At 36.8% G+C, this 24172-nt stretch overlaps 1 protein-coding gene across 1 annotated transcript; it reads right to left on the reverse strand.

The window, feature by feature from the left end:
• Positions 1–481: 481 nt before the first annotated feature.
• On the reverse strand, positions 482–24120 carry LOC121370885 (splicing factor 3B subunit 2-like). The gene is made up of 24 exons (XM_041496416.1): positions 24031–24120; positions 21178–21223; positions 20932–20959; positions 20529–20572; positions 18941–19205; positions 18152–18315; positions 17502–17547; positions 16834–17102; positions 15068–16202; positions 14241–14371; positions 13606–13733; positions 12009–12087; positions 11274–11411; positions 11034–11120; positions 9527–9601; positions 8880–9032; positions 8292–8441; positions 7757–7846; positions 7069–7176; positions 6465–6572; positions 5495–5625; positions 3426–3624; positions 1782–1970; positions 482–751 (listed from the first exon to the last, which is right to left on the reverse strand). The coding sequence occupies exons 2-24, from the start codon at positions 21181–21183 to the stop codon at positions 686–688; spliced, it is 3789 nt and encodes a 1262-aa protein (XP_041352350.1). The 5' UTR covers positions 21184–21223; positions 24031–24120; the 3' UTR covers positions 482–685.
• Between the last annotated feature and the right edge of the window lie 52 nt (positions 24121–24172).

Below are 24172 nucleotides of genomic sequence, written 5' to 3' on the forward strand. Positions count from 1 at the left end.
CGCCACTTACATAGGCTACTGTTTCCGATTAGCAGCAAGGGATCTTTTATTTGCACTTCCCACAGGCAGGATAGCACAAACCATGGCCTTTGTTGAACCAGTTATATGGATCACTGGTCGGTGCAAGTGGTTTACACCTACCCATTGAGCCTTGCGAAGCACTCACTCAGGTTTGGAGTCAGTATCTGGATTAAAAATCCCATGCCTCGACTGGGATCCGAACCCAGTACCTACCAGTCTGTAGACCGATGGTCTAACCACGCCAGTCAAAATTGGAGAGGAATGCATGTCTAACAGCAATATGTATCACACACATTCGCATTGTGAATGCAACACTTTATATAGAGCATGAATGAGGAATCTTGTGGCTGCCATAGGTGCAAGAAAATATGGCCAGGGGATGCATGTGTTTGTGTGTGTCGGATGTTAATGGTGACAGTTTGTGTTAATAATAATAATAAACAATAAACACAAGAGTTACTACATTTACAACATTTTATTTTCAATGTTACAAAGAAAATTCATGTCCATAATTCTACCAATATGTGCATCCATAAATTGTAAACATTTCAATAATTTTATGATTGCACTCGAGTACAGTGTTCAGTGAATGATTTTAATCATAAACATCCAACTTGCAGCCGAACGATGCACGTATAAAAACACAAAATATGCCGGGGAAATGTCAAAATTTGAATTCCTTGTACTTCTTTGCAGATTTTCCACTGTCTTGTTGCTGCTTCTTTCTCTTCTGAAAAACAAAACAGAAACAATTCAGTTATATTAAATTGAGTACATTAACACAGCATGAGAATGTAGTTTATTATTTCCAAAGATAGTAAGTTCTGTTTTGGGTAGAAACCTGGCACAAATTTACAAAGGCTGTTCTTAAATGAATGCATTTAGCATTGTAAATACATATACAGTGAAACCCCTCAACACCGGACCCCCTCTAAACCAGAATCCCCTCTAAACCAGAATCCCCTCAAAACCGGACGTTTTCCACGGTCCCGTGTTTTACACATCTTTTAACACTATATTTTACCCCTCTAAACCGGAAACCCCTCTAAACTGAACACCGGACAAACAATTCGGTCCCAATGTGTCAACTTAGTGTAATCACCGCTGCTCAGCAGGCAAGATTAGCAACTTGACAATAAACAATTAAAAGGACTGATCGCAAGCTTTGGTATGGAGTTAACTACTGTAAACCATTGATTGGAACGAAACGAAGCCGAGTACGATCAGCAAGTGTTTCTCTGTCGCTGGTTTCTCGCCGACCGACGAATCGGTGCTTGAAGACAATGACGACGACGACATTCTGTTATCACGACTAGCACGCGAACTCGTCACTGCTGACGTGGACACTGACATCTTGACCAGTTTCGACGATGACTTGCCGATTGAAGACTGCACAAACGAGTGGGAGAGAGAACTAGTGGCCAACTTCCATGGGGACGAAATACCCAATGACGGAAGCGACAACGAATCCGAACAAGATGTATCTGTTCCGGGAAACGATCTCAGCTATCCTGACGTGTTGAACATGCTTCAGCTTTTAAAGGACTTTGCAATACAGAAAGATGAACGTTTCCTATTGCATGTACAGGAATTAGAAAATTTAACGCAGGCAACCATTGTTAAACACAGATGTGAAAGACAACAGACATCGATGGATACGTTTCTCAACGTAGGCTGATTTATCGATTGATTGACAATTTGTGTCTAAAATCCAAGCCAGTTGTTTTTCACTGACTATTTAAAGTGTTTTCAATGCCCACCTTCTGCTTGGCAGCGTGCTCGGCCACCATGTCGCTGAGATCCTCCTTCTCCAGCTGCGACTGCTGCTCTCTCACCGTCTGCTCATACTTTGCCTGCATCGCTGCAGTGTCAAGGTCAAGCTCTTCGGGGTTCAAGGACACCTCAATACCCTCTGCTGGTAACTTGTCTCCAGGCTTTTTTCCAGGAACCTACAAAAAAAGAAAATACAATGTTTAGGAAACATAAAATATTTATGACCAAATTTATTAAACAGAACTAGAGAAAACCTGCCGTGTGTATATAAAGCTGCAATCTTGCTTTCCTATATTAACACAATCTAACAGTGAAAAACAAACTACAACTGTGTCATAGTTTTTACTTAATGTTAACTCATTATTTTAGAATACACCATTTAAAGTCCAAATATCATCCCACTGTAAAAGTTTGATAATGGCTAATGTGCATTTTTATATAATGTCTTACTAAGTTACTGTTGGGAATACTAAGTTAAATACTGGTTCTCCAATCAACAACTCATCATGGCACCACCCAGTGCAGTCACTTACCACTCCCAAGTCGTAAACGTGAGCTGATCCCATCATGGCACCACCCAGTGCAGTCACTTACCACTCCCAAGTCGTAAACGTGAGCTGATCCCATCATGGCACCACCCAGTGCAGTCACTTACCACTCCCAAGTCGTAAACGTGAGCTGATCCCATCATGGCACCACCCAGTGCAGTCACTTACCACTCCCAAGTCGTAAACGTGAGCTGATCCCATCATGGCACCACCCAGTGCAGTCACTTACCACTCCCAAGTCGTAAACGTGAGCTGATCCCATCATGGCACCACCCAGTGTAGTCACTTACCACTCCCAAGTCGTAAACGTGAGCTGATCCCATCATGGCACCACCCAGTGCAGTCACTTACCACTCCCAAGTCGTAAACGTGAGCTGATCCCATCATGGCACCACCCAGTGTAGTCACTTACCACTCCCAAGTCGTAAACGTGAGCTGATCCCATCATGGCACCACCCAGTGCAGTCACTTACCACTCCCAAGTCGTAAACGTGAGCTGATCCCATCATGGCACCACCCAGTGCAGTCACTTACCACTCCCAAGTCGTAAATGTGAGTTGATCCCATCATGGCACCACCCAGTGCAGTCACTTACCACTCCCAAGTCGTAAATGTGAGCTGATCCCATCATGGCACCACCCAGTGTAGTCACTTACCACTCCCAAGTCGTAAACGTGAGCTGATCCCATCATGGCACCACCCAGTGCAGTCACTTACCACTCCCAAGTCGTAAACGTGAGCTGATCCCATCATGGCACCACCCAGTGTAGTCACTTACCACTCCCAAGTCGTAAACGTGAGCTGATCCCATCATGGCACCACCCAGTGTAGTCACTTACCACTCCCAAGTCGTAAACGTGAGCTGATCCCATCATGGCACCACCCAGTGCAGTCACTTACCACTCCCAAGTCGTAAACGTGAGCTGATCCCATCATGGCACCACCCAGTGTAGTCACTTACCACTCCCAAGTCGTAAACGTGAGCTGATCCCATCATGGCACCACCCAGTGCAGTCACTTACCACTCCCAAGTCGTAAACGTGAGCTGATCCCATCATGGCACCACCCAGTGTAGTCACTTACCACTCCCAAGTCGTAAACGTGAGCTGATCCCATCATGGCACCACCCACTGCAGCCTTCTTTTCCGGTAGCACTGTGAAAAGAGCTGGGGTATCACCACCTTGGTCCATCGCATCTTCTATCTGTCGTTTACGCAATTCTATCATTTCAGGTGTCTCAACACCAATCGGAACAGATGTTAAACCACTTGGTGTTACCAACCTGAAACATTAAGTAAAAAAGATAGGCAATTCAAGAGACAACAAGCTTAACCTTCTGACTATTGCAGGTGAGATATCTCGCCCGAAGTCAAGCTAGTCGACATACTGCACACTGTATACAGTGCATTCCACAATTCATATTTCCCGCAGTTTTGCATGTGACACTCACCGGAAATGCAGGAAATACAAAATAGGAAACACTGACACTATGGCTGCTTTAGGTTTTTATTTTTCAATGACAAATTTTGGTTTTCGGCAAGTATTTTCACTTGACAACAATGGCGACACATTGCGGTCATTTTCAGGGATCGATAGCTGATTGTAACAGCTAATTTGATAATAAATTTGATCATTTTACCAACAATGAAAATCACCAAATATTGGTATATAATTACAAACTTTCCGAATTTATACGATTTACTGTATTCTGATTGGCTGACGTCACTAAAAAAAACAAGCGTTATCCTTCCATAAACCTCATAAAAATACGTCATCACGGAAGACCAAGATCGATTGGAACTATTTTTAGCTGGATCGGCGAGAAGCCCAATGACCCAGTTCGGTGATCGTTTTAAAAATAGAACAAGGAAGTGACCTGTTTTCTCGATTAAAAAAATAAGGGAAACTGGATGAGATATTCATGTTATATAAAAAAAAAAAATTACAATATATCTTTTATTTGTTTTTATTCTGTTAAAAAAAACCCCAAAAACATCCAATAGTATGTATACATGTATTCCTACACTTATTTACAGAACATGGCTGACGGTAAGAACGAAAGAAATTATTTTTTAGTGTTTTACGGTACACTTCTTGTACTGTTTGTAATTATAAGAATTGTTTCTCATTTTTTAGGAATTTATCGATGTATAAAAGTCACAAATGTAGTATAAAATGTAGTATAAAATCGCTTCGCTACGCTACGCGATTTTATACCATTTGTGACTTTTATACATCGATAAATTCCTAAAAAATGAGAAACAATTCTTATATAAATCGGTTCTTTTAAAAAAAAATTCAGGTAAAAAAATACTCTTATTGAGAATAATGGACATAAATACTGGACAGCTGCCCGAAAATAAACCCAACTTTTTTTTTTTTTTCCCTAATTTAAATCAACATTAGCTGATCTAAAATATAAAAATGAGAAAAACCCACGAAAATAATACTTACCGATTCAAATATGAACTTTATTTGATGTATTTATAAAACATTTAAATGGATATGTGTGAGTAAAAGTTATAAACTTGTACCTACTCAATGTGGTTTTTGTTAAAAAATTAATCCAGTAATCTAAAGGTTAAATACAAATTGGTCATTATAATCAAAACTACATCTATGTTCAACAGATTTACAAAATACTATTTTAAACAAGTTGCGACATCTAATAGACCTTGCTTTTTAAGGTGCGCGGGTGCGATCGCTCTCATACAGCGCACTTAATTTCAATCTGACGAGTGTGAAAAACAGTGCACGTCACACTCAACAAATGTCGCACGTATAATAGATGAGTATATTTATTTCCACTGTTTACAAAAATCAACAGTTTTCATAGCTCATTTAGCTGATAGGAAGGTCCTTTTATTAAAACAATAAAAATTTCAAACATTGCAGTGGCTTCCATGCAGTCGTTAAACTGATATTTCTCTTTGCTGAACAAATTGGGAAATACTGGTTTAATAGACAATTTTGTAGACGTACCAGTCAAAATCCAATCAAAGCTACACGGCCTATTTTGTTTATTTTGGAAAGTGATTTTTCACTCGCCTTAGCATATTGAGGTGTGTGATTTTCCACTCGCCTATAATTTTCAAAAACCAAAGACTGATCTAACGTCTTGCATCTCTCAGTTGATAAGCTTGTGTACTTACCCTTCTGCTGGTGTGATGAGCCCCGTGTCATCGTCTTCCTCCGATGACTCCTCCGATTCCTCCTCAGACTCGGACTCTGACTCGAGTTCTCCCCACTGTGTCTTGTCAACTTCCTCCTCCTCCACCGGAGTCTGGACAAAACAACAGTAACAGCCATGTTTAATTTCTTTCGTTTCTTTTTAAAAAGACTCCACAAACATATAACACAATTAAAGTTTATTTTACCGACACAGAGCCAAAGACATTTTTTGCTATGACATCACAACATACTGATGATGATAATGAGAAGAATATGAAGTTGCTGTATTTTCCTTTCAATATAGAACTACTTGACAAGACTGTGCTCCACTCTTTATGTTAGTTGAACTATCTCAGTATCACATGAAACTGCAGTACCTGTCATGTAATCATCTCCCATTTGGGGTCATACAGTTGGGAGACACACCCATAATCACACCTGTGAAGTGGGTGAAAATCTGTGTACGTGACCTTACATCTCCCCATTCAGCCCAGTGGTTCATCCCGGTAGGTCACGAACCAAGAGTAATAGCTATGTAAATCAGATGTCATGTCTGGTTACAACAAGAGCAACTCATGCATTAACTGGAGGTTGTTACAGGTATCAAATGACTAATACAGTGTGCTAGTAAACCATTTAAGGGGGTATCAAAATCAGACTTCTTATGATGGTTTGGTCGCATAATACAGGTTTTAGTTTTAACACAGCCGGTTTAAATACATAGAAAGTCTAAACTGATTACAAAACATTCAGTGGTCATGTTAAAAAAAGCTGACATCTGACAATAATCAGGGTCTATTGTCAAGTCTATCAGATATTATTAACTGCAATACTGAATAAAAGTATGTGGAGTTTTGTTTTTGACTGCTACCTGGCATTCATTTTCTGTTTTCTGATACCTGAAAAAACAACAACTAAATACACAAGTCATTTTACAATTACAGTACTTACCGTGAAGTCTCCACTCTGTGTGCCAAAAACATCACCATACAGAGGTTTACCATGCTCGTCCACAGGTGGTTTGCCCCAACCTCCAGCATGGTAACCAAAAGAACATGACTGAAATAGAAGAAAAAACCCCGAAATTAGAATATTACAGTACTGGCATCATTTCATGATATAATTAAATCACACTTCTCTTTCATACAGATTTAACACTGGTACCAATATATTACCAGGTAAACCAGATGAGACAACCTAAATAAATGTTTAACTGAAGATAGTAATCTTTCAGTCCACTGTACATTTTAGAAACCTCTTCTTTTTCTTCTTCTTTTTTATCAATATTAGTATTAAAAATTCTGCTAATAGTAAGAATTTGAGAACTAAATGCTACATCAGTTGTATTTTTAATGTCCAACAAATTCTTTTTCTAATTTCAGAATAAGAAACGTAAGAAACATAACTGGGTTTTAGCTTAAATGGAACATATTCATACCTGAAACTTGCAGGTAGATGCCTATGTGTTATGGAACTCACAAACTTATTAGATTTTACAAAAATCAGTTTTTCACTGTAATGATGGTTTGATGTTACTTTTCAAATTGAATTTTACCTCTGGAATAGGAGCATTCAGCCCTGGAACCTTCAAGTTAGGGTAGGATGGCGGTGGACCATACCGCTGCATGGCTATCAACCAAGGAGGTGGAACTTTTTCCGCCGACTAAAATCATAAAAAACAAACAAATTCAACAAAAAGAAAACAAAATGGTGTAACCTACCTATCATAACACTAAAATATATCATATGGCAACTGAAAAAAACAAAAAACAATAAAATAAAATAAATAAACATTATTATATATATACTTTATATAAATTTGTAATGTATACATACATGTACCCTGATATGCCGTATTTATTAATTATAACAACATAACAGCATGAACAGAAATCCCGACTATTGGGAAAATATATTAAGCTTACAGAATCTCCAGATTAATGGCTTACAATACAAATCAAAAACCTATCTTTGAGTATCTGTTTCTTTTCCTCTCAATGAAATAAGGTTATGTGGCTTCAATAAAATTATTGTAACATATACTCCATGCAGTTATGTATTTTTTCATTATTATTAATAAACTGCAACATAACAATTACCTGGCCTATAGGCATACCAAGTGCTATCCTCAAGTTTTGTTTCTTATTAATAAATTGTAACATAACAATTACCTGGCCTATAGGCATACCAAATGCTATCCTCAAGGTTTGTTTCTTATTAATAAATTGAAACATAACAATTACCTGGCCTATAGGCATACCAAGTGCTATCCTCAAGTCATCAGTTAAATTACCAGGTTTCTTCTCCTTCAGACGCGTTTCAAATTCTTTACCCTAAAATAAATCAATAACAAGATACACCAAAAAACCCAAATTAGGAACATCCACGTAGCAAGGTTTTTTTATTTGAAAAACATGAAACACACAGAATTCATATAAAATTAAATGAAGTACTCATGATATTTATTTACTACTTTCTGCATTTAAAATAAATTATATATATAGGTAGTATAGGACAGCAATATTTTCTTTAAAAAGAAGTGTGAAGAAAATAACAGCTTTGTCAGAGTTCTCTGCCCATAGCCAAATTAGCCAATTGATAATTTTTATTAAAGTGGTTACAACATTTCATATTTGGCTAATAAACATTTATTTAAATCAGACACTTTATAATAACATTCAAGATGATATTCTACCTATCTAAAAATTGGCAAAAACTAAAAAAAAAAATCAGAGCATGCATTTTATAAATTTTGCAAGAGCAAAAAAGCAAGCAAACCTCATAATACAGGTCTCCATGAATGGTCATTTTAGGCTTCACTTGATGTCTGAAGAAAGCATCATGCAGTTTCTGGTAGTCGATATCTATTTTTCCCATCTTGGGTCGGACACGCTCTCTCATCTTAGCCTTAAGTGTCTTCTGGTCTTCCTAGATTAAAAACAAACATATACAATACTTTTGGGGTTTTTTTGTTGTTGTTTATTTTTACTTAGAACGTTTCCCCATGAATTATTATTCATAAAAACTTAAGGCAACTAAAAAAATAAATATTTTTCATCCTACCAAGCCCTAACAACTTTTATAACATGTTGCTTCGCCAAACAATTCTGAATCAATAGTAATAAAATACCACAGACAAGGCAAATAAACAGACTTACCCCGCCACCCCATCCCAACTGCTGGTATCTTCTGATGTCCACGAATTACAACATTAGACAAATATTACAGATCCACTTTGTCTCATTCAATGAATTAAAAACCATTTGACTAAACTTAAATCTGTGATGACACTATTTCAATTACATTATAGCTCAAGGTGCTAAGAGTCTAATGCACACGGTTTCATTATAAATCTTCATGACAAACCTTCTCGGCAAGAGCCGCTCTCATCTCTTCAATTCCAGTGGCCTTGATGAAATCGGGCAACTCAAACGGCTGTTTCTCAATACCGCGCTTTCCCTGCAGGTACTTCCTCTTATAGCACCAGTGGCGAGGGACAGGCACTGTGTTCCTTGTGGCCTGAAAGTAGAAGAGTGTTGTTTAACATCATTATATTTTCACTCAGAAACCAACAAAAGACATCTGGCTGCTCAACACCAGATCAATTTGTAGGGTCTAATATGTAATCCAAATACTCGAACAAACAGTTGCCAATTACATATATGGAGAATACTTTGAGGACGACCACGTGAACAAAGGAAACGGAACACAGAGTGCAAGCAAGCCATGAGACGAAAAACAGACTGAAGCCTTTGACACTTTGACTTACTAGCTGTTGCTGAACTCATTAAACGTCAGACCAAGTCAGTTTGGTGGGAGGATGGGGTGAGATATGCACAATAAGTAACAGGTCAGGATAATGTATTAAAAGAATAAGTGATCAGAACCGTTTCCTTTAATGATTCAAAACCCCAACATATTGTGGACAATTAGTTTGACAGCATTAAAAATAAAAACAAGGTGGGTGATCAAGCAATACTCTACATGCAGTATCATGTTTATGACATGCTCACCTTCAGCTGTACCAAGAGTCGAGGATCTCGTGCCGTCACGTCATGCATCTCCACCACATCAGGCCGGGTGACCAACTGAAACGGGACAGAACATGTTTCAATCACACTCCAGCATTTTCTTATTATAGTGTTTTCCCTAGCTTGTTTTAGCATGGTGCAGCACAATGCCTCAATAGTCTAGCACCACCTTGCCTTAATCAGCACCATGCTGCCCTGAGATTAAACAAGCCTTTTTCAGTAATTAATTCTAAAATTGCCTTTATAAAACACCCAAAAAGGTATTTTAATTATTGATTAATAAAATATGCATTTTATATCTTTTGCCATTCATTTATTAAAGAAAGAAAGAAGTGTTTTATTTAACGACGCACTCAACACATTTTATTTACGGTTATATGGCGTCAGACATATGGTTAAGGACCACACACATTTTTTTTAGAGGAAACCCGCTGTCGCCACATAGGCTACTCTTTTTTACGACAGGCAGCAAGGGATCTTTTATTTGCGCTCCCCACAGGCAGGATAGCACAAACCATGGCCTTTGTTGAACCAGTTATGGATCACTGGTCGGTGCAAGTGGTTTACACCTACCCATTGAGCCTTGCGGAGCACTCACTCAGGGTTTGGAGTCGGTATCTGGATTAAAAATCCCATGCCTCGACTGGGATCCGAACCCAGTACCTACCAGCCTGTAGACCGATGGCCTGCCACGACGCCACCGAGGCCGGTCATTTATTAAAGCAAGCACATAAATTACATTAATGTTTATTTCAATTAATTTTTGTGTATTTTTAATAAAAAACAAGTGTCCTAATAATGGTGAAAATGCCCCAAGAGTGTTTGGTCTACCATGCCTTGCTTAATTTTTAGGGAAATCACTATATTAGCCATCTAAATCATGGTAATTGCAACACAAGAAATCTTTTATATGCCCAGATAGGATAACACATACCCATGGATGTTTTAGTATGACCGTTATAAAATGGTTGAATGTGAAAAACTTTATAGCTCAGATAGCTTGATCCTGCCTCAGGTAAGTTCTTTACCACTAATTGTATAACTATTACATCAATATAAAATACTTTCAAATAAAAACGTATCTATTTCTTCAGGAAATTAATAAATGGCAGAAGTTCTTTTCTTCAGTAGCCGAATGAGGAAATTTTTAAATTTTTAATTCAAACAATGAAAAATATATATCTGCATGTTATTAATAAACAATAACATTTACCGATTCAACATAAACAGATAACATAAACAATTAATTTATTAATTTTAAACAATGAAGAAAACAACTGAAACAATATATTTACGTTTTTAAGCATTTCCAAAAGTAGTGCAAAACTGAAGTTCAAGCAGTTATGAACGTCTTTTTTTTTTTAAGGTCACATAATATAATTCAAACCAATCCAAGCATTTATAACAAGAGTATTTACAAACTGGAAATATATATTTTTTTAAAGCAAGAAACTGTAACTAAATATGTAATATAAATAATATTGCATACCTGTTTAAGCTGGGCAACACTAAGACGAGTAAGCTTCTTCAATTTTTTCTTTGAAATTTTGGGAACATCATCATCATGTAACATGTCCTAAAATAAATAATTTTTTTTAAATTAAGATGATTATTAGGATATATCTGATATACCTGTATGGTGAAATAATATTTAAAGCAGCATTTAATTTGAAAATATGAACAAAATGAAATCATAAAACAACAATATAAAAATTGCAAAGCTACTTACATCATCATCATCGTCGTCGTCATCATCATCATTTTTCTCTGCTTCCTTTAGCTTGGCTTCTTGGGCCCTTTTAATCTCTTCCTCTAGTTTTTTCTGTTCAGCTTTTGCCACATCTCTTGGCTTTTCAGGCTCAGAAATCTTAAATACAGAGCAAATATAACCACATTAACTTTAATGTACATCTGGGCTCACAATATGTTTAACACACACATAAAGTATGTTTCAATGAATGGACGAATGAACAAATGAATGAATGAATGAAGTAATGATCAAAAACAACATTAAAAATTCAAAAGTTAAATTAAAACAGTTTAAAGAGCAGTGCAAAAATACAAATATCACAGGTAAGTAAAAATAACATTTAGAATGAAATCGATATTCGGTTACATTTTCCACTATAAACCATAAGGTTAATTACTGGAAATGCAAAAAGAAAAAAAAAAGTGGACCAAAAAAAAAAGAGTAGGAAAATAAGGAAAACTACAAGATCTGCAAATGGAGGTTTTCATCACGAACATCTACAGGAACAGTTTTTGGGTGGTACTAAAATCCAAATTAGTGAAAAATCTAAATATTTTTATCTTTAACTAAAACAATTTGGGATTAAAAATTTAAAAAAATTGATGTATACTTAAACTGAATCATAGATTACAGGTAACGTTATGTATGCAAAGAAAATACATTTTTATTAAGCAACAATTATTTTTACGTTTTAAAATAAAATGCAAAATTTACCTTAAAAGCTTCAAAAATCTTAGCGAAGGTGTGATAACTGGGGTCTGTGGGTTCTAGATCCAGTTGTTCCTGAACATATCTGAAAAAATAAAAATAAAAAATAAAATAATAATATATTAAATGGATGCTCATTCAAGACAGACGGACGGTTTGTAGGATTGATCACCTGTGGAGGTATTTTAAAAGTCATGGACCATGTTTGCCAGTTTGTGGAAATGAAATGAGATGAGCTCTAGGAACATTTGTTTAAGGACACCGTAGCACATTTTAAACATCCAGTGATTAATTGCTCTTCTTTAACCGGCCTCAGTGGCGCAGTGGTTAAGCCATCGGACTACAGGCTGGTAGGTACATGGTTTGCAGCCAGCAGCTCCAACCCAGAATAAGTTCTTAAATGCTCAATGGGTAGGTGCAAGGCCACTACACCCTATTCTCTTCTCACTAACCACTAACCCACTGTGCTGGACAGACAGTCCAGATAGCTGAAGTGTGTGCCCAGGACAGTATGCTTGAAACTTAATTGGATTTAAGCACGAAAATAAGTTGAAATGAAATGAAATGCTCTTCTTTGTTTACATTTGTGTGCTACCTAGCATGATAGCTTTGTAAAAAAAAAAAATTGGCTTAATTTTTTTCTTAATATCCATAATCTCTTCCACTCTTTCCTGGGAGTGTGTTGAGATATATTATCATCCATTAAAGGCTTTTGTAGGAGATATCGCTGGCACTACAATTTGTGATATCTCCTGCGATATCTCCGCAGGAGATATCACTTCTTATAATCTTGATTGGTCAAATTTTAATCACAAGACAATGTTTTGTTACGTCACTGTGTTTGTTTCAGCGCTAAAAACCTACCATTAGTGATGTCACGCCACTGCCGTTCTGCTAGTTAACAAGTCTACCGCTGACATTCAACCCACATTACTGACATTGTTTACAACTGTCGCAAATGAAAAGAATGATAATGGATGATAAAAAGAATACCTCCCTCGTGTCTTGTGATATCATAATTTATCAGCCTCGGTTTTCATACTTTTATCAACTCGCGCTGATAAATTATGATATCACAAGACACGAGGGGAGTATCCTCTATTTATTTGTAAACAGGGGATCTGTGAATAAAAATGTATTAAAAAATACACAAATAAACATTCAGTAATCAAAATACAATGTTAAGCCATCAGATGTAAAGCTGGTAGGTACTGGGTGCATCTTCCAGAACAGGCTGAGCGAGTTGAAGGACTCTTTGGGTTGGTGTAAGGCCACCAAACAGACATCCCCCCTTCACTGACCTGAACAGACAATCTAGATAACTGCATGCAAACCCTGCAATTGCCCACGGCAATCGACAATGCTGTGGAGATTGCAGCAGAGATTTCAATTCTCCACGGTACTGTCTTACCATGGAGCGGAGCAAACTCTTTTTACATGCTCATATACCACTAAGGTTTTGAGCATGTCTGTCCAAGGTCCCGTCCCTTTACTGTGGACTATATTCAAGAGTTTTTCAATGGCATGTTGTTTTTTGCCGTGGAAATTTTCTTAATTGCAGGAGTTAGCTATGAAATGAAAATGTGTCAATAGTCCTGCGTACTCTATCTGAACTTCCTCTTCTTCTTCTTTGGCAGCAGCGTCTTCCGTTGTTTTCCTCATCAATTTCTGCTCCTGAACACGACTTCTCTTTGCCTTCTTCTTCTTTTTCTTCCTCTTCTTGTTTTTAGACTAAAACACAATAACAATCATCAGATGTTGCTTCATGCCCGATTAATTATTTTTTGTTGTGAAATTTATTTGTCAATAATCTCACATCTAAGGCTTTTATTTATTAAAATAGTTATATTTTACCATGGCATTTACTTTACATACCTTTAAGATTTGTCAAATAACTTTATGGACAATCTTCAACAATTCAATTCATTTAAAAACATAACATATTTGTATTTGAAACTATAATGTATTGCTTGTTGTAACACAAATAAATGATGCCGATTACTGTGGCTTCAATTAAAAAATAATAACAATAAAATCAAGTGAATTTCTCTCTTTAACATTTTTCTTCATTATTACTTTTACAAATGTCTACAAATGAAATTATGGTTTGGCACAGCAAATAAAATTAAAAAAACAAAACTTTACTAACAAATCAATCCACTAATTTTGTCACTGGAGATAATATCTATTTAAGCACACAGATTCTAAAACAAAAATCCTTTAATTGAGATGACATACTTCTTTTGATGCCTTTGTAGGCTTTGGAACTTCCTCTTCATCCTCCATAACTTCTATGACTGCCTCTTCTTCTTCTTCTTCTTCTTCTTTCTCTTCTTCAGTAGACTTTTCTTTTTCTGCTACTATATCATCTACAAAGATTAAATACAGTCATTGTATAGTACAGATTTGAAACAAATTATTTTTCAACACTCGTTAGCAATATAATCAAGAACATTAATCAAAGAACAGACATAAATTAAGCAAAACTGTATTATCAATAATAACAACAGGCATCAACGAGGAATGCAGGTCAACTCGCCCCAGCGTTTGGTCAAATCATCCCCGTGTTTGGTCAATTCGACCCAGCGTTTGGACAACTCATCCCCGTGTTTGGTCAATTCGACCCAGCGTTTGGACAACTCATCCCAGTGTTTGGACAACTTGCCCCAAACTTGTCCATAAATAACTGTGATAAAATTAAAACTGAAAGTCTACAACTTTGGTGTCATCTTATTTATTAATATTACAGTGAAACTCCACTATTACGACTACTTATTAAAATGTTTTTTTATTGGGGAGATCCAACAATTAACTACAATAAACTTTAGGATGATCAGGCAAGGCTTTTTGACTCCGACTGGTGTACATATTCAACAACATTTAATGCACATTATTGCTTAAAATATTGGTATATTAATTAATAAAATGGTAATGATATGAGTTGACTAAACAGTGTGGGGCGAGTTGACCAATGGCTGGGTGAGTTGATAGCGGGTCGAGTTGATAGCGGGTCGAGTTGACCTGCTCCCATCACTGAGTACATGTATCAATCTGTGTTGCTTTACCTCCTTTCTCTAATCTTTCTAACTCCTCTGGACTGACTCCCACCTCCTGGGCTCGCACACTCTTGAACTCAAGAACCTTCTCCAGGGCAGATGGCAGCCGGAATTCTTTCGGTCCTTCCTGCTGGGGCATTTTCCTATCAGATGGTGGTCCAGAACGTTCACCATGTGGAGGTGGACCCATTTTCTCACTGTGAGAGCTAGGTGTCATCCTCTCACCGTGTGGTGCAGGTGCTGCCATTCTTTCACCATGAGGCGGGGGTCCTATTCGGTCCCCATGAGGTGGGGGTCCCATTCTGTCCCCATGAGTTGGAGGTCCCATTCGGTCCCCATGAGGCATAGGTCCCATTCTGTCCCCATGAGATGGAGGTACCATTCTATCCCCATGAGGTGGAGGTCCCATTCTGTCCCCATGTGGAGGTGGCCCCATTCTTTCTCCAAGTTGTGGCCCCATCCTTTCTCCATGTGGAGGTCCCATCCTTTCTCCAAGTTGTGGCCCCATCCTTTCTCCAAGTTGTGGCCCCATCCTTTCTCCAGGTGGGGGCCCCATCCTTTCTCCAGGTGGGGGCCCCATCCTTTCTCCATGTGGAGGCCCCATCCTTTCTCCAAGTTGTGGCCCCATCCTTTCTCCAAGTTGTGGCCCCATCCTTTCTCCATGTGGTGGAGGCCCCATCCTTTCCCCATGTGGAGGTCCCATTTGGTCACCATGTGAAGGCCCCATTCTTTCTCCAAGCGGAGGCCCCATTCTTTCCACCAGTGATGGAGGCCCCATTCTTTCTGGATGTGGAGGTCCCATTCTTTCTGGATGTGGAGGCCCCATTCTTTCTCCAAGTGGCGGTTGCCCCATTCTTTCTCCAAGTGGCGGTTGCCCCATTCTTTCTCCAAGTGGCGGTTGCCCCATTCTTTCTCCAAGTGGCGGTTGCCCCATTCTTTCGCCTAATGATGGCTGCCCCATTCTTTCCCCTAGCGAGGGAGGTGCCATTCTTTCTTCAAGAGGTGATGGAGGTCCCATTCTGTCACCATGCTGTGGGGGTCCCATTCTGTCACCATGCTGTTGTCTTATGTGGTCACCCATCATCACCCTGTCACCCTGTTGAGGCATTCTGTGCTCCCCATGTGGTGGATTGCCTGCATCAGTCTGTGAGGCAAAATGAAAAATTATGAACCACTATTTTCCTTTCATACATGTAATTCTCATAAATGATGTTAACATATATTTCAACTTAGTGAATGTTAAGGAATCTACACAAAATTTATATTAACTGATATGTTTATAAAATAGAATATATTGTAACCTCATAATCTCCAAATTAATCGATCATATATAATATTAATAAGAAACAAGTTGAAAACCACAACCCCAATATTATTATTATTGTATATACTCATGGAAAAAAGGTTCCTTTATATGCATTGTCAAGGTATATGATTAATGGTAATGAAGAATTCTTTAAAATCATTTTCAAAAAATTACTTATATGTCATTCCTAAATCAATTTGCAAATGAATAATAAATTTCAATGTTTACAAACTTTACAATTGGTTTGACACCATTTTATTTGCTGCACAGGAACTTTATCATCAAGTAAATAAAGTTTACTATACAAAGAATAAATGTCTGAATGAATGTTTAACGCCATCCCACAAAAACACAATAAATTGGCTAACTGGGGGTTAAAACAAAAGGTACTATACAAAAGAAATATGTATGTATAAAAGTTTAACCATTTGAATGGATACTAAAAACACTCCTTTTAGTCCACACTAACCATCATTGGTTGTGTAATCCTCTGCCCTTGCGGTGGACTTGGCTGAGGCGGTCTCAACCCCTGCTGCATCCCAGGTGGTGCCATGTGAGGGGGAGGAGGCATCATTCCTTGCGACTGGACGATACCTGTTGGCTGAACTCGTCCAGGGGCTGAAGTGGGGGGACCTGCCATGCCCGTGGGTACAGCCTGCGGTGTTGCCACGGGCTGGGGTGGTGGTATGGCTCCTGAAGCTGACCCAGGTGGTGCTGCAACCTGCTGCTGCTGCTGACCTGTGGAAACATCCAGTACATGAGTGATAACCTGATAAACACTGTACAGAATTCATCTCAGACCTGGCTTTAAGGTACACATTTGCCTGCCTTTTAACAGGGGATTGGTCAATAGGCATAGCCTATATAAAGACATTTCCCTACATTATACAATTGAAATATTAGCTGGTCAACATGGACATTTTAAAAAGTACAAGATGTGCATTTAGTGTTGAAAAATGAAAAACTACTGTATATTTAACCTGTCACATTACTTATTATGGTGTTCCAACAGTGAACGACACAAATAATGGAAATTATGTTTCAATTTATAATATAATTTTTTTAATTCTATTTTAGGACAGTTTTAGTATGATTTTCATTAAAACAAGACATTTAACAAATGTATGAAATTCTTACTGGTCTGCTGGGCATCGATCAGAACAATCTGTGTGTGTTGTATTATCTGCAAATAATACAAGACATGTCAAAACAAATCAATACATATTACATCTAGAAATGACAACTAGATCTTCCCTTACACTATATTTGAGATACCACTGAGATTCAGAATTTAAAAAAAACTACTAATTTTTGTCCGACTCTAAGTTCAAATTTTAAGTCTAGAAACACAAAATGAATGATGGTGTTAATGCACTAACTGAGCATGTTTATGTCTTAAACTGCAGACTAAAGATTAGCAAGCCCAGAGCTAATACAGGGTTCATACTTAAATTCAATGACTTTCCAAAGGTATTTTACATGATGTTTTGTTTTAATATGTATCAACAAAATCTAATGATACTACAAATACAATGCTTTAATGCAAATTGCCAATCTCTTCTTGCGTTATTTTAAAAAGTTTTTTATTTTATTTTATGATAACAAACAAATTTATTTTCCATAGCTTTTCATGCCTCAACAAACAAATTTATTTTCCATAGCTTTTCATGCCTCAACTCAAATTTTACAACTTTCCAGGAAAAGAACATTTGCAAACTGCATGACTTTGCAGGATTTCAATGACCAGAGTGAACCCTACAATCCCACATACTAAAAAATGAAAATACCTGTTGTTGTTGTTGCTGCTGTTGTTGTTGCTGTTGTTCTCGGATCTTCTCCATCTCCAACAACTGTTGCTGTTGCATGACCTTGTGCAACAGTTCAGGACTCATGTCCTCTCTGGGATGGTCCGGCACTTGTTGCTGAATTGTTGGTGGCTGTGCAGGAGCAGCTGTGTAATGAAAGAATACAATGAAATAAAACTTCACAAAATGATCATGAATAGTTAAACAGCCTTACAATGATCACCTTACAGGTCTGATCTTATCAATTTACTCATTGCTTGTGTACCATACAAACCACGTCACACATGCGGGTTGAAATACTTGTCAGCATAATCAATAATTATATTAATTTTCTAGGTCAGCATGATGATACAGGGATCACCCTGTCCAGTGTTGCCGAATTAGGCAACTGCTAATTTTTACATAAAGTGGCTACAACATTTACAGTTTGGCTAATCAAATAGTCTATAAATTAACCACATTTCAACCATTTTCAAGGAAATACTCAACATTGGCTAAACCAAGATTTTTTCCAGTTTGAGCTCTGAGACAATGTATCGTGATCATCAACAGAGGGTGTAATAATCTGACAGACATCTCTAACCATCAATCACATTAAAATTGCACCATACAAACTGTATTCCATGTAGATGACATATTGCCAAGCATAATCATAGATTTTTATTAATCTTCTGGTAAACCAACAGAGCCTTACCCATGCTAACGTCATGACATCACTACCAATGGGTATACTAACTAGGGCACAATAAATGTAACTGGTAGTGTACAAACCTTCTGTCATACTAACAGGGCCTGATCCAGGCTGGTGCATGGACATGGTCACTGATGGCTGCACTCCAGCAGGTGGAATACCCAGAGGACCAGGTGCGGCTGGATGCATTGGCATCGAGCTCGGTGGCTGCACTCCGCCCGCCGGCAGGGTCTGCTGGACTGTCGGTGGCAGAGACACCTGTAAGGCCCTCGCTTCCTGCTGGCGCTGTTCAACCTCCAGCAACTGCTGCTGCAGCATCACCTTACGCTGCAGATCTTCATCAAACTGCAAGTGAGTACAGAATTAATTAACTTACAGCAGTGATGATCAATGTCCGCTGGCTGCAATAGTGATGAATCTTAATGGTATACACAGACTGCTACAAGTATCCTCGCGGTATGGGTTTTGGCACAGATAAGCAACCATTTCGCGTAGTGTAAAAATAACGATGTTTTTCTTGTTATTACTGACAGAAACATAACCTAATGTATATATATCATTAAAATATAAACATTAAATTCAGTATATAGTGAGATTTTTTGTGTTAGTTTTAGTTTACTTGTGTATACCGTAATATTCTAACCTTTTTGATGCGGTGTGTATTTTGAAGCGGAACATCCAGATAACTTCTGATTGTCCAATATTCAAGAAAAATAACTCCAAACAACTGGAAACGATGTGTGGTGGTCCATAAATTCAATATTAATAATACACACAAAAAATAACACCATTAAAATAAATTTTAACCCTATTATGACATGTAAACCATATAGCCCAGTGCAAACATAGTCACAATTTGTACATTGATAGGGTGGGGTAAATTTCACAACCCTTAGAGTATTATTTCTTTTTGTTGATTATTACTATTATTCAAAATAATGTACACTATACATTTCATGTTGAATAGATATTATTTTGAGATGTAATATGCACTTGAACGTTGTTTAATCCTGACCTAATATAATCATATACAGTGCATGTAAAATAAGAACTGGGAACTCATTCAGACGTCCATAAAAATAGATTGACATAGGGGTGATCTAATTGCCTTGTGTTTATTTCACTAGTAGCAAACGACAATGTTTCGTGCAGCAGGTGAGTAAAATTTATTGTGAATATATGGCGATAGAGGGATATTTATGTATGTTAAAAAAGTGCCTTACGGAAAATAGTACTTTTAGTTACATGGTATTTTTAATTGTTTATAATTACCGCAAACTAGCAAATTGTAAACACTGCTTTATTCTTATCAATAAAAAATACTTTGACAACAAAAACGTCTGCATTTGACGTCATAGCTTTTCTTTGATGACGCACAATTGCTATTTAAAGATAGCACGCCAAAATACACACTGCACCATAATACATACCGAGATGATACACATGCTGAATGAAATTTATTAAATTGTTTTGGTAGAATTCACCAATTTTGTACATCATTTATGCAATTTAGATAATTTATCATACAATTAATGGGTTTCTGATGACAATACAAGCCTTTAATATTAACCACAATTTTGGAACTTTTCAACAATCAGCTTTTGATATGACGAACTGACTGAATGGAAAAGTCTGAACAGGTTGGTCAATATGCTGAAACAAACTTACCATTTGATGACCAGACATCGGCTCTTCTTCATCACTGCTTGAGCCTTAAAAACATAAACAGTTTTCATCAGATGATTACTTCTGGAATAGCCGTAACAAAACAATTGTTTCAAGGCCAATTAACTAGTTAGTAGAATATGTTATCTGTTTACACAGAAACACCCATGCAAACACAATTACAATTCAATCTGGTAATGGTGATTGACACCAACTTTTTAAAATTCTTTTGATTAAAATAAGATGTGAATATTTAAACTGTATAAGACTAATGTCCAATTTTAAAATCATATAGTCAACAATGTTTAAGTAAAAAAAAAATAATAACTTTTTACTTTACTCTGATATAATATTTTAGTGAATACAAAATATATATTTAATTTAGTAAAACTAAAGTTTCTCTCACCTCTCAAATCATCTGGTTCTGTCATTCCCTAAAAGAAGAGAGAGAATGTGTTAGAATTTGAATGTTACTACTATTTATATACGGTAAGCACCATTTTACATTCAAATCTTTACCTGGCATGCAATAGAAATATACATACATAATGGCCTAAAATAACACATCTTTGGCTCCCATATCAGACATCAATTAATAATTAATATGACAATACCCAAATGTAATAAGACAAAAATATTAAAGAAAACTTACTGCCATGGTATACTGCTGTTTGTAGTTACACTTTCTTTAAGTCCACCTAGAGAGAAAAATTGTGTGGTATAATAAGTCAAAATTTTACAAAATACACTTGAAATATACCATATTTTCAACACACACACACCTCAGATCCAGTGACTGGCAATATCAGAAGCTGAACCTATGGTGGCCATGCATGAATCTTACTTTGATGTATGAACAATGATAAAAGATTACCCTGACCCTAGCTGCTGTTAACAAGTGAAAATGTCCACAAACATTCTGTTTGTAAATTTTTCATGTATACAGTCAACTCTCAATATAACAAACTATCTGGGTTCTGGCACACTTTTACTGGGGACAAACATGCATCTGTTTTCTTTTCTTTACAACGGAATATTTAACTTACAGTACCGGCAGTAATTTTTGGTAACAAATGTGCATTTCTAATGCCTGGTGATTTGGCGCACTTGGTATTTTGCATTTATTTGTATGCTTGGGAAGTTGTTATCAGTAATGAAGTTCAGGACAGATTTGAATACAGCATTATTTTCTAGGAGACTAAGGTTTTGGTCACCAAATAGTAAAATATTACAGTTAAGATTATGGTAATCTAACAAATGCATATTTTGAACTATGTTGTATTGTGGACAAAAGTATAAGAAGTGTTCAGCATTTTCAATTAGGTTCCCACAAGCACAAGACGGATTGTCAAAAGGGATTTTGACTTTTGTCACAGCCATAGCAGCATTAAATAATATGGCTGTTGTTGACCCCATACCAAGCCAGGGCTTGCTCTGGCATTTGAAAATTTGGCAATTGCAAAGTTTGAAAGCATTTGGTGAATTTGATTTTAATTTGGCAAAAACATTTCATGTATCGTATCGTCATACAATTTGGATCGACATATGTTTTCGATACCTTGCTTATAATGGCATGTATCGCAAGATTATGCGAGATATTATGTCACTATCAGTCTGAACAAAAACAACAAAGTGTCTTTTTTCTCTCAATATTAAAAATGCTTCAAGTCAAGCTGCCAACTTTATGTTTTAATTATAATACAATAAATATTGTGCATGTTATCAGTTTTTCCTAATGCAATATTTTTATTACGATTTTGATGTAAATTATTGCATGGAATATAGGCCTTACACTACCATAACAAGGACAAAAAAAGACAGCCAATGCAACTATCGAAAACATATGACGTTTGTGAAAATATGGTATAATATCCACCCGTCCACCCCACTTTTAGTTAGGGTTAGGGGAGGCGGGGAACCAGGCGGATATTTTTCCTAAAATATAGCAGAAACACCTGTACACTGGTGGCACCTAAGTCTGCGCACCTAAGCATTTGTGTTATATTTTAAAGTTAAAATATTTCTTTAAAAATATTTCTTTCACCGCCACAGTACAATGGAACAATAAACGTGTTACAACTAAAGTTATTTTAATTTTAATGTTTTTTAAACTCAAGTAATGAGCGCATATTTAATGGGACCCCCCTGCATTTACTGGCCTGCGTGACGGCACATAAGTCTGCGCAGAAAACATTAAAACAACCACTTCTGTCGCTAATGTTTACATAAAACAGCAACAAACAATGGATCCGACTTTTCATAAGTTCTAAATAACAAACACTTCCTGTTATAGTCTGTTTCAGAAACATTTAGATTGTGCAAATGAGATAAATATAAATGGTGTTCCATGCTCCTTAGTTTGGACAACACAAAATGACAATATAAAAAAAAAACAATGTAAAAATATTTGATCATTATTCAACAAAAATTGTCTGTTATTAACTGTAAATGAGCACAAATAGTGTTCGTTAGACATATGGGACAATCAATGATAATTTTGAAACAGACTATATCTAAAATAGGCCATGCTGTAAGTGCAATCTTCAAAGTCTGTGTGCAGCCATTTTGCATTGTGTCACTCGGAGGGAAATTCAAAGTATGCTTGGATGTTTATGTTAACACATAAAATAAAACATTCATTTCATTTATGGATTCATGAATTACAATAAGGTATGTATTGAAGCTTCTATGTAAATTTATGTAAGTTGATATGCAAGGTTGATCATTACAACGTTGACAGACACGTGTTGACAACAGGTTCACGACAGAAAAACATGTTGATCGAGGCTGGCAAAAGTATACTTTTAGTGCATTAATTCAGAGGTTTTTTTTCAATAAAAGTGTTATCAACCAGTTTTATACATATATTCACAATCAAGATGTGTTGTTTTAACGTTTTTGTGAATTAAATTAACGTTGTTTGTTTGTTTACAAACATACCCCGACACTTGTTTCAAGACGTAATGTAACGTCATTGACGTGTGCAGACTTTTGTGCCGCACAGACTAAGGTGACATGAGTGTATGACTTAGCGGCTAGTTTTTTGGGAGAAAAACTTGACATTCATGGGAGATTATCACTATTTTTCACAATAAATTAATGTGTCTTGAGAAAGGTATAGTATTATTGTATGTATGAAGTATTGTTTTTATTATGGTATTGAAAAGTCAGCAACATATCATATGACGCCAGGATAATAATAATCGATATTTTTTAGAAAATAACTGTCGATTTCTGAAATGTTTCGGCATGAGTTCGACCCGTACAGGTACACGTCAAACTTTTCCCCAAAACCATACGTTGCTTGTTTTGTGTGTGTGGCGAACTGACTGGGGCAAACAAGCTTGAGGGCAAAACGTCGGGCATTCGTTTCTTTCTTAGTTTCTACGGTTTATTTACAAATTCCCGTCCCCGTGCTAGAACATTCCCCATAAATTTACCATTATTGATGGCAAGTAGATACCATCTACATTAATCACAATATGAATGACTATCAATTACGTACGTTCTGTTAACTTTTATAAGTACACAAACAAGTGCGTCTGTGCAATGTTTCTTTGAAAACATAAATTCACAAATGCATCATGCACAATGCAGCCATATTAAAACTAAAAATGTTCTCTGCTACGCCTCACAACACGGCCTAG

The sequence above is a fragment of the Gigantopelta aegis genome, chromosome 4 (genome assembly GCF_016097555.1).
Source record: "Gigantopelta aegis isolate Gae_Host chromosome 4, Gae_host_genome, whole genome shotgun sequence".
NCBI classification, from domain to species: Eukaryota; Metazoa; Mollusca; class Gastropoda; order Neomphalida; family Peltospiridae; genus Gigantopelta; species Gigantopelta aegis.

Excerpts from the sequence above, each read along its gene's own strand:
- LOC121370885 (XM_041496416.1), bottom strand. Across the intron at positions 16,203-16,833 it reads GGATTACACAACCAATGATG|ACTGATGCAGGCAATCCACC; the intron begins GTTAGTGTGGAC and ends TTTGCCTCACAG. Across the intron at positions 9,033-9,526 it reads GACTCTTGGTACAGCTGAAG|GCCACAAGGAACACAGTGCC; the intron begins GTGAGCATGTCA and ends TTCTACTTTCAG.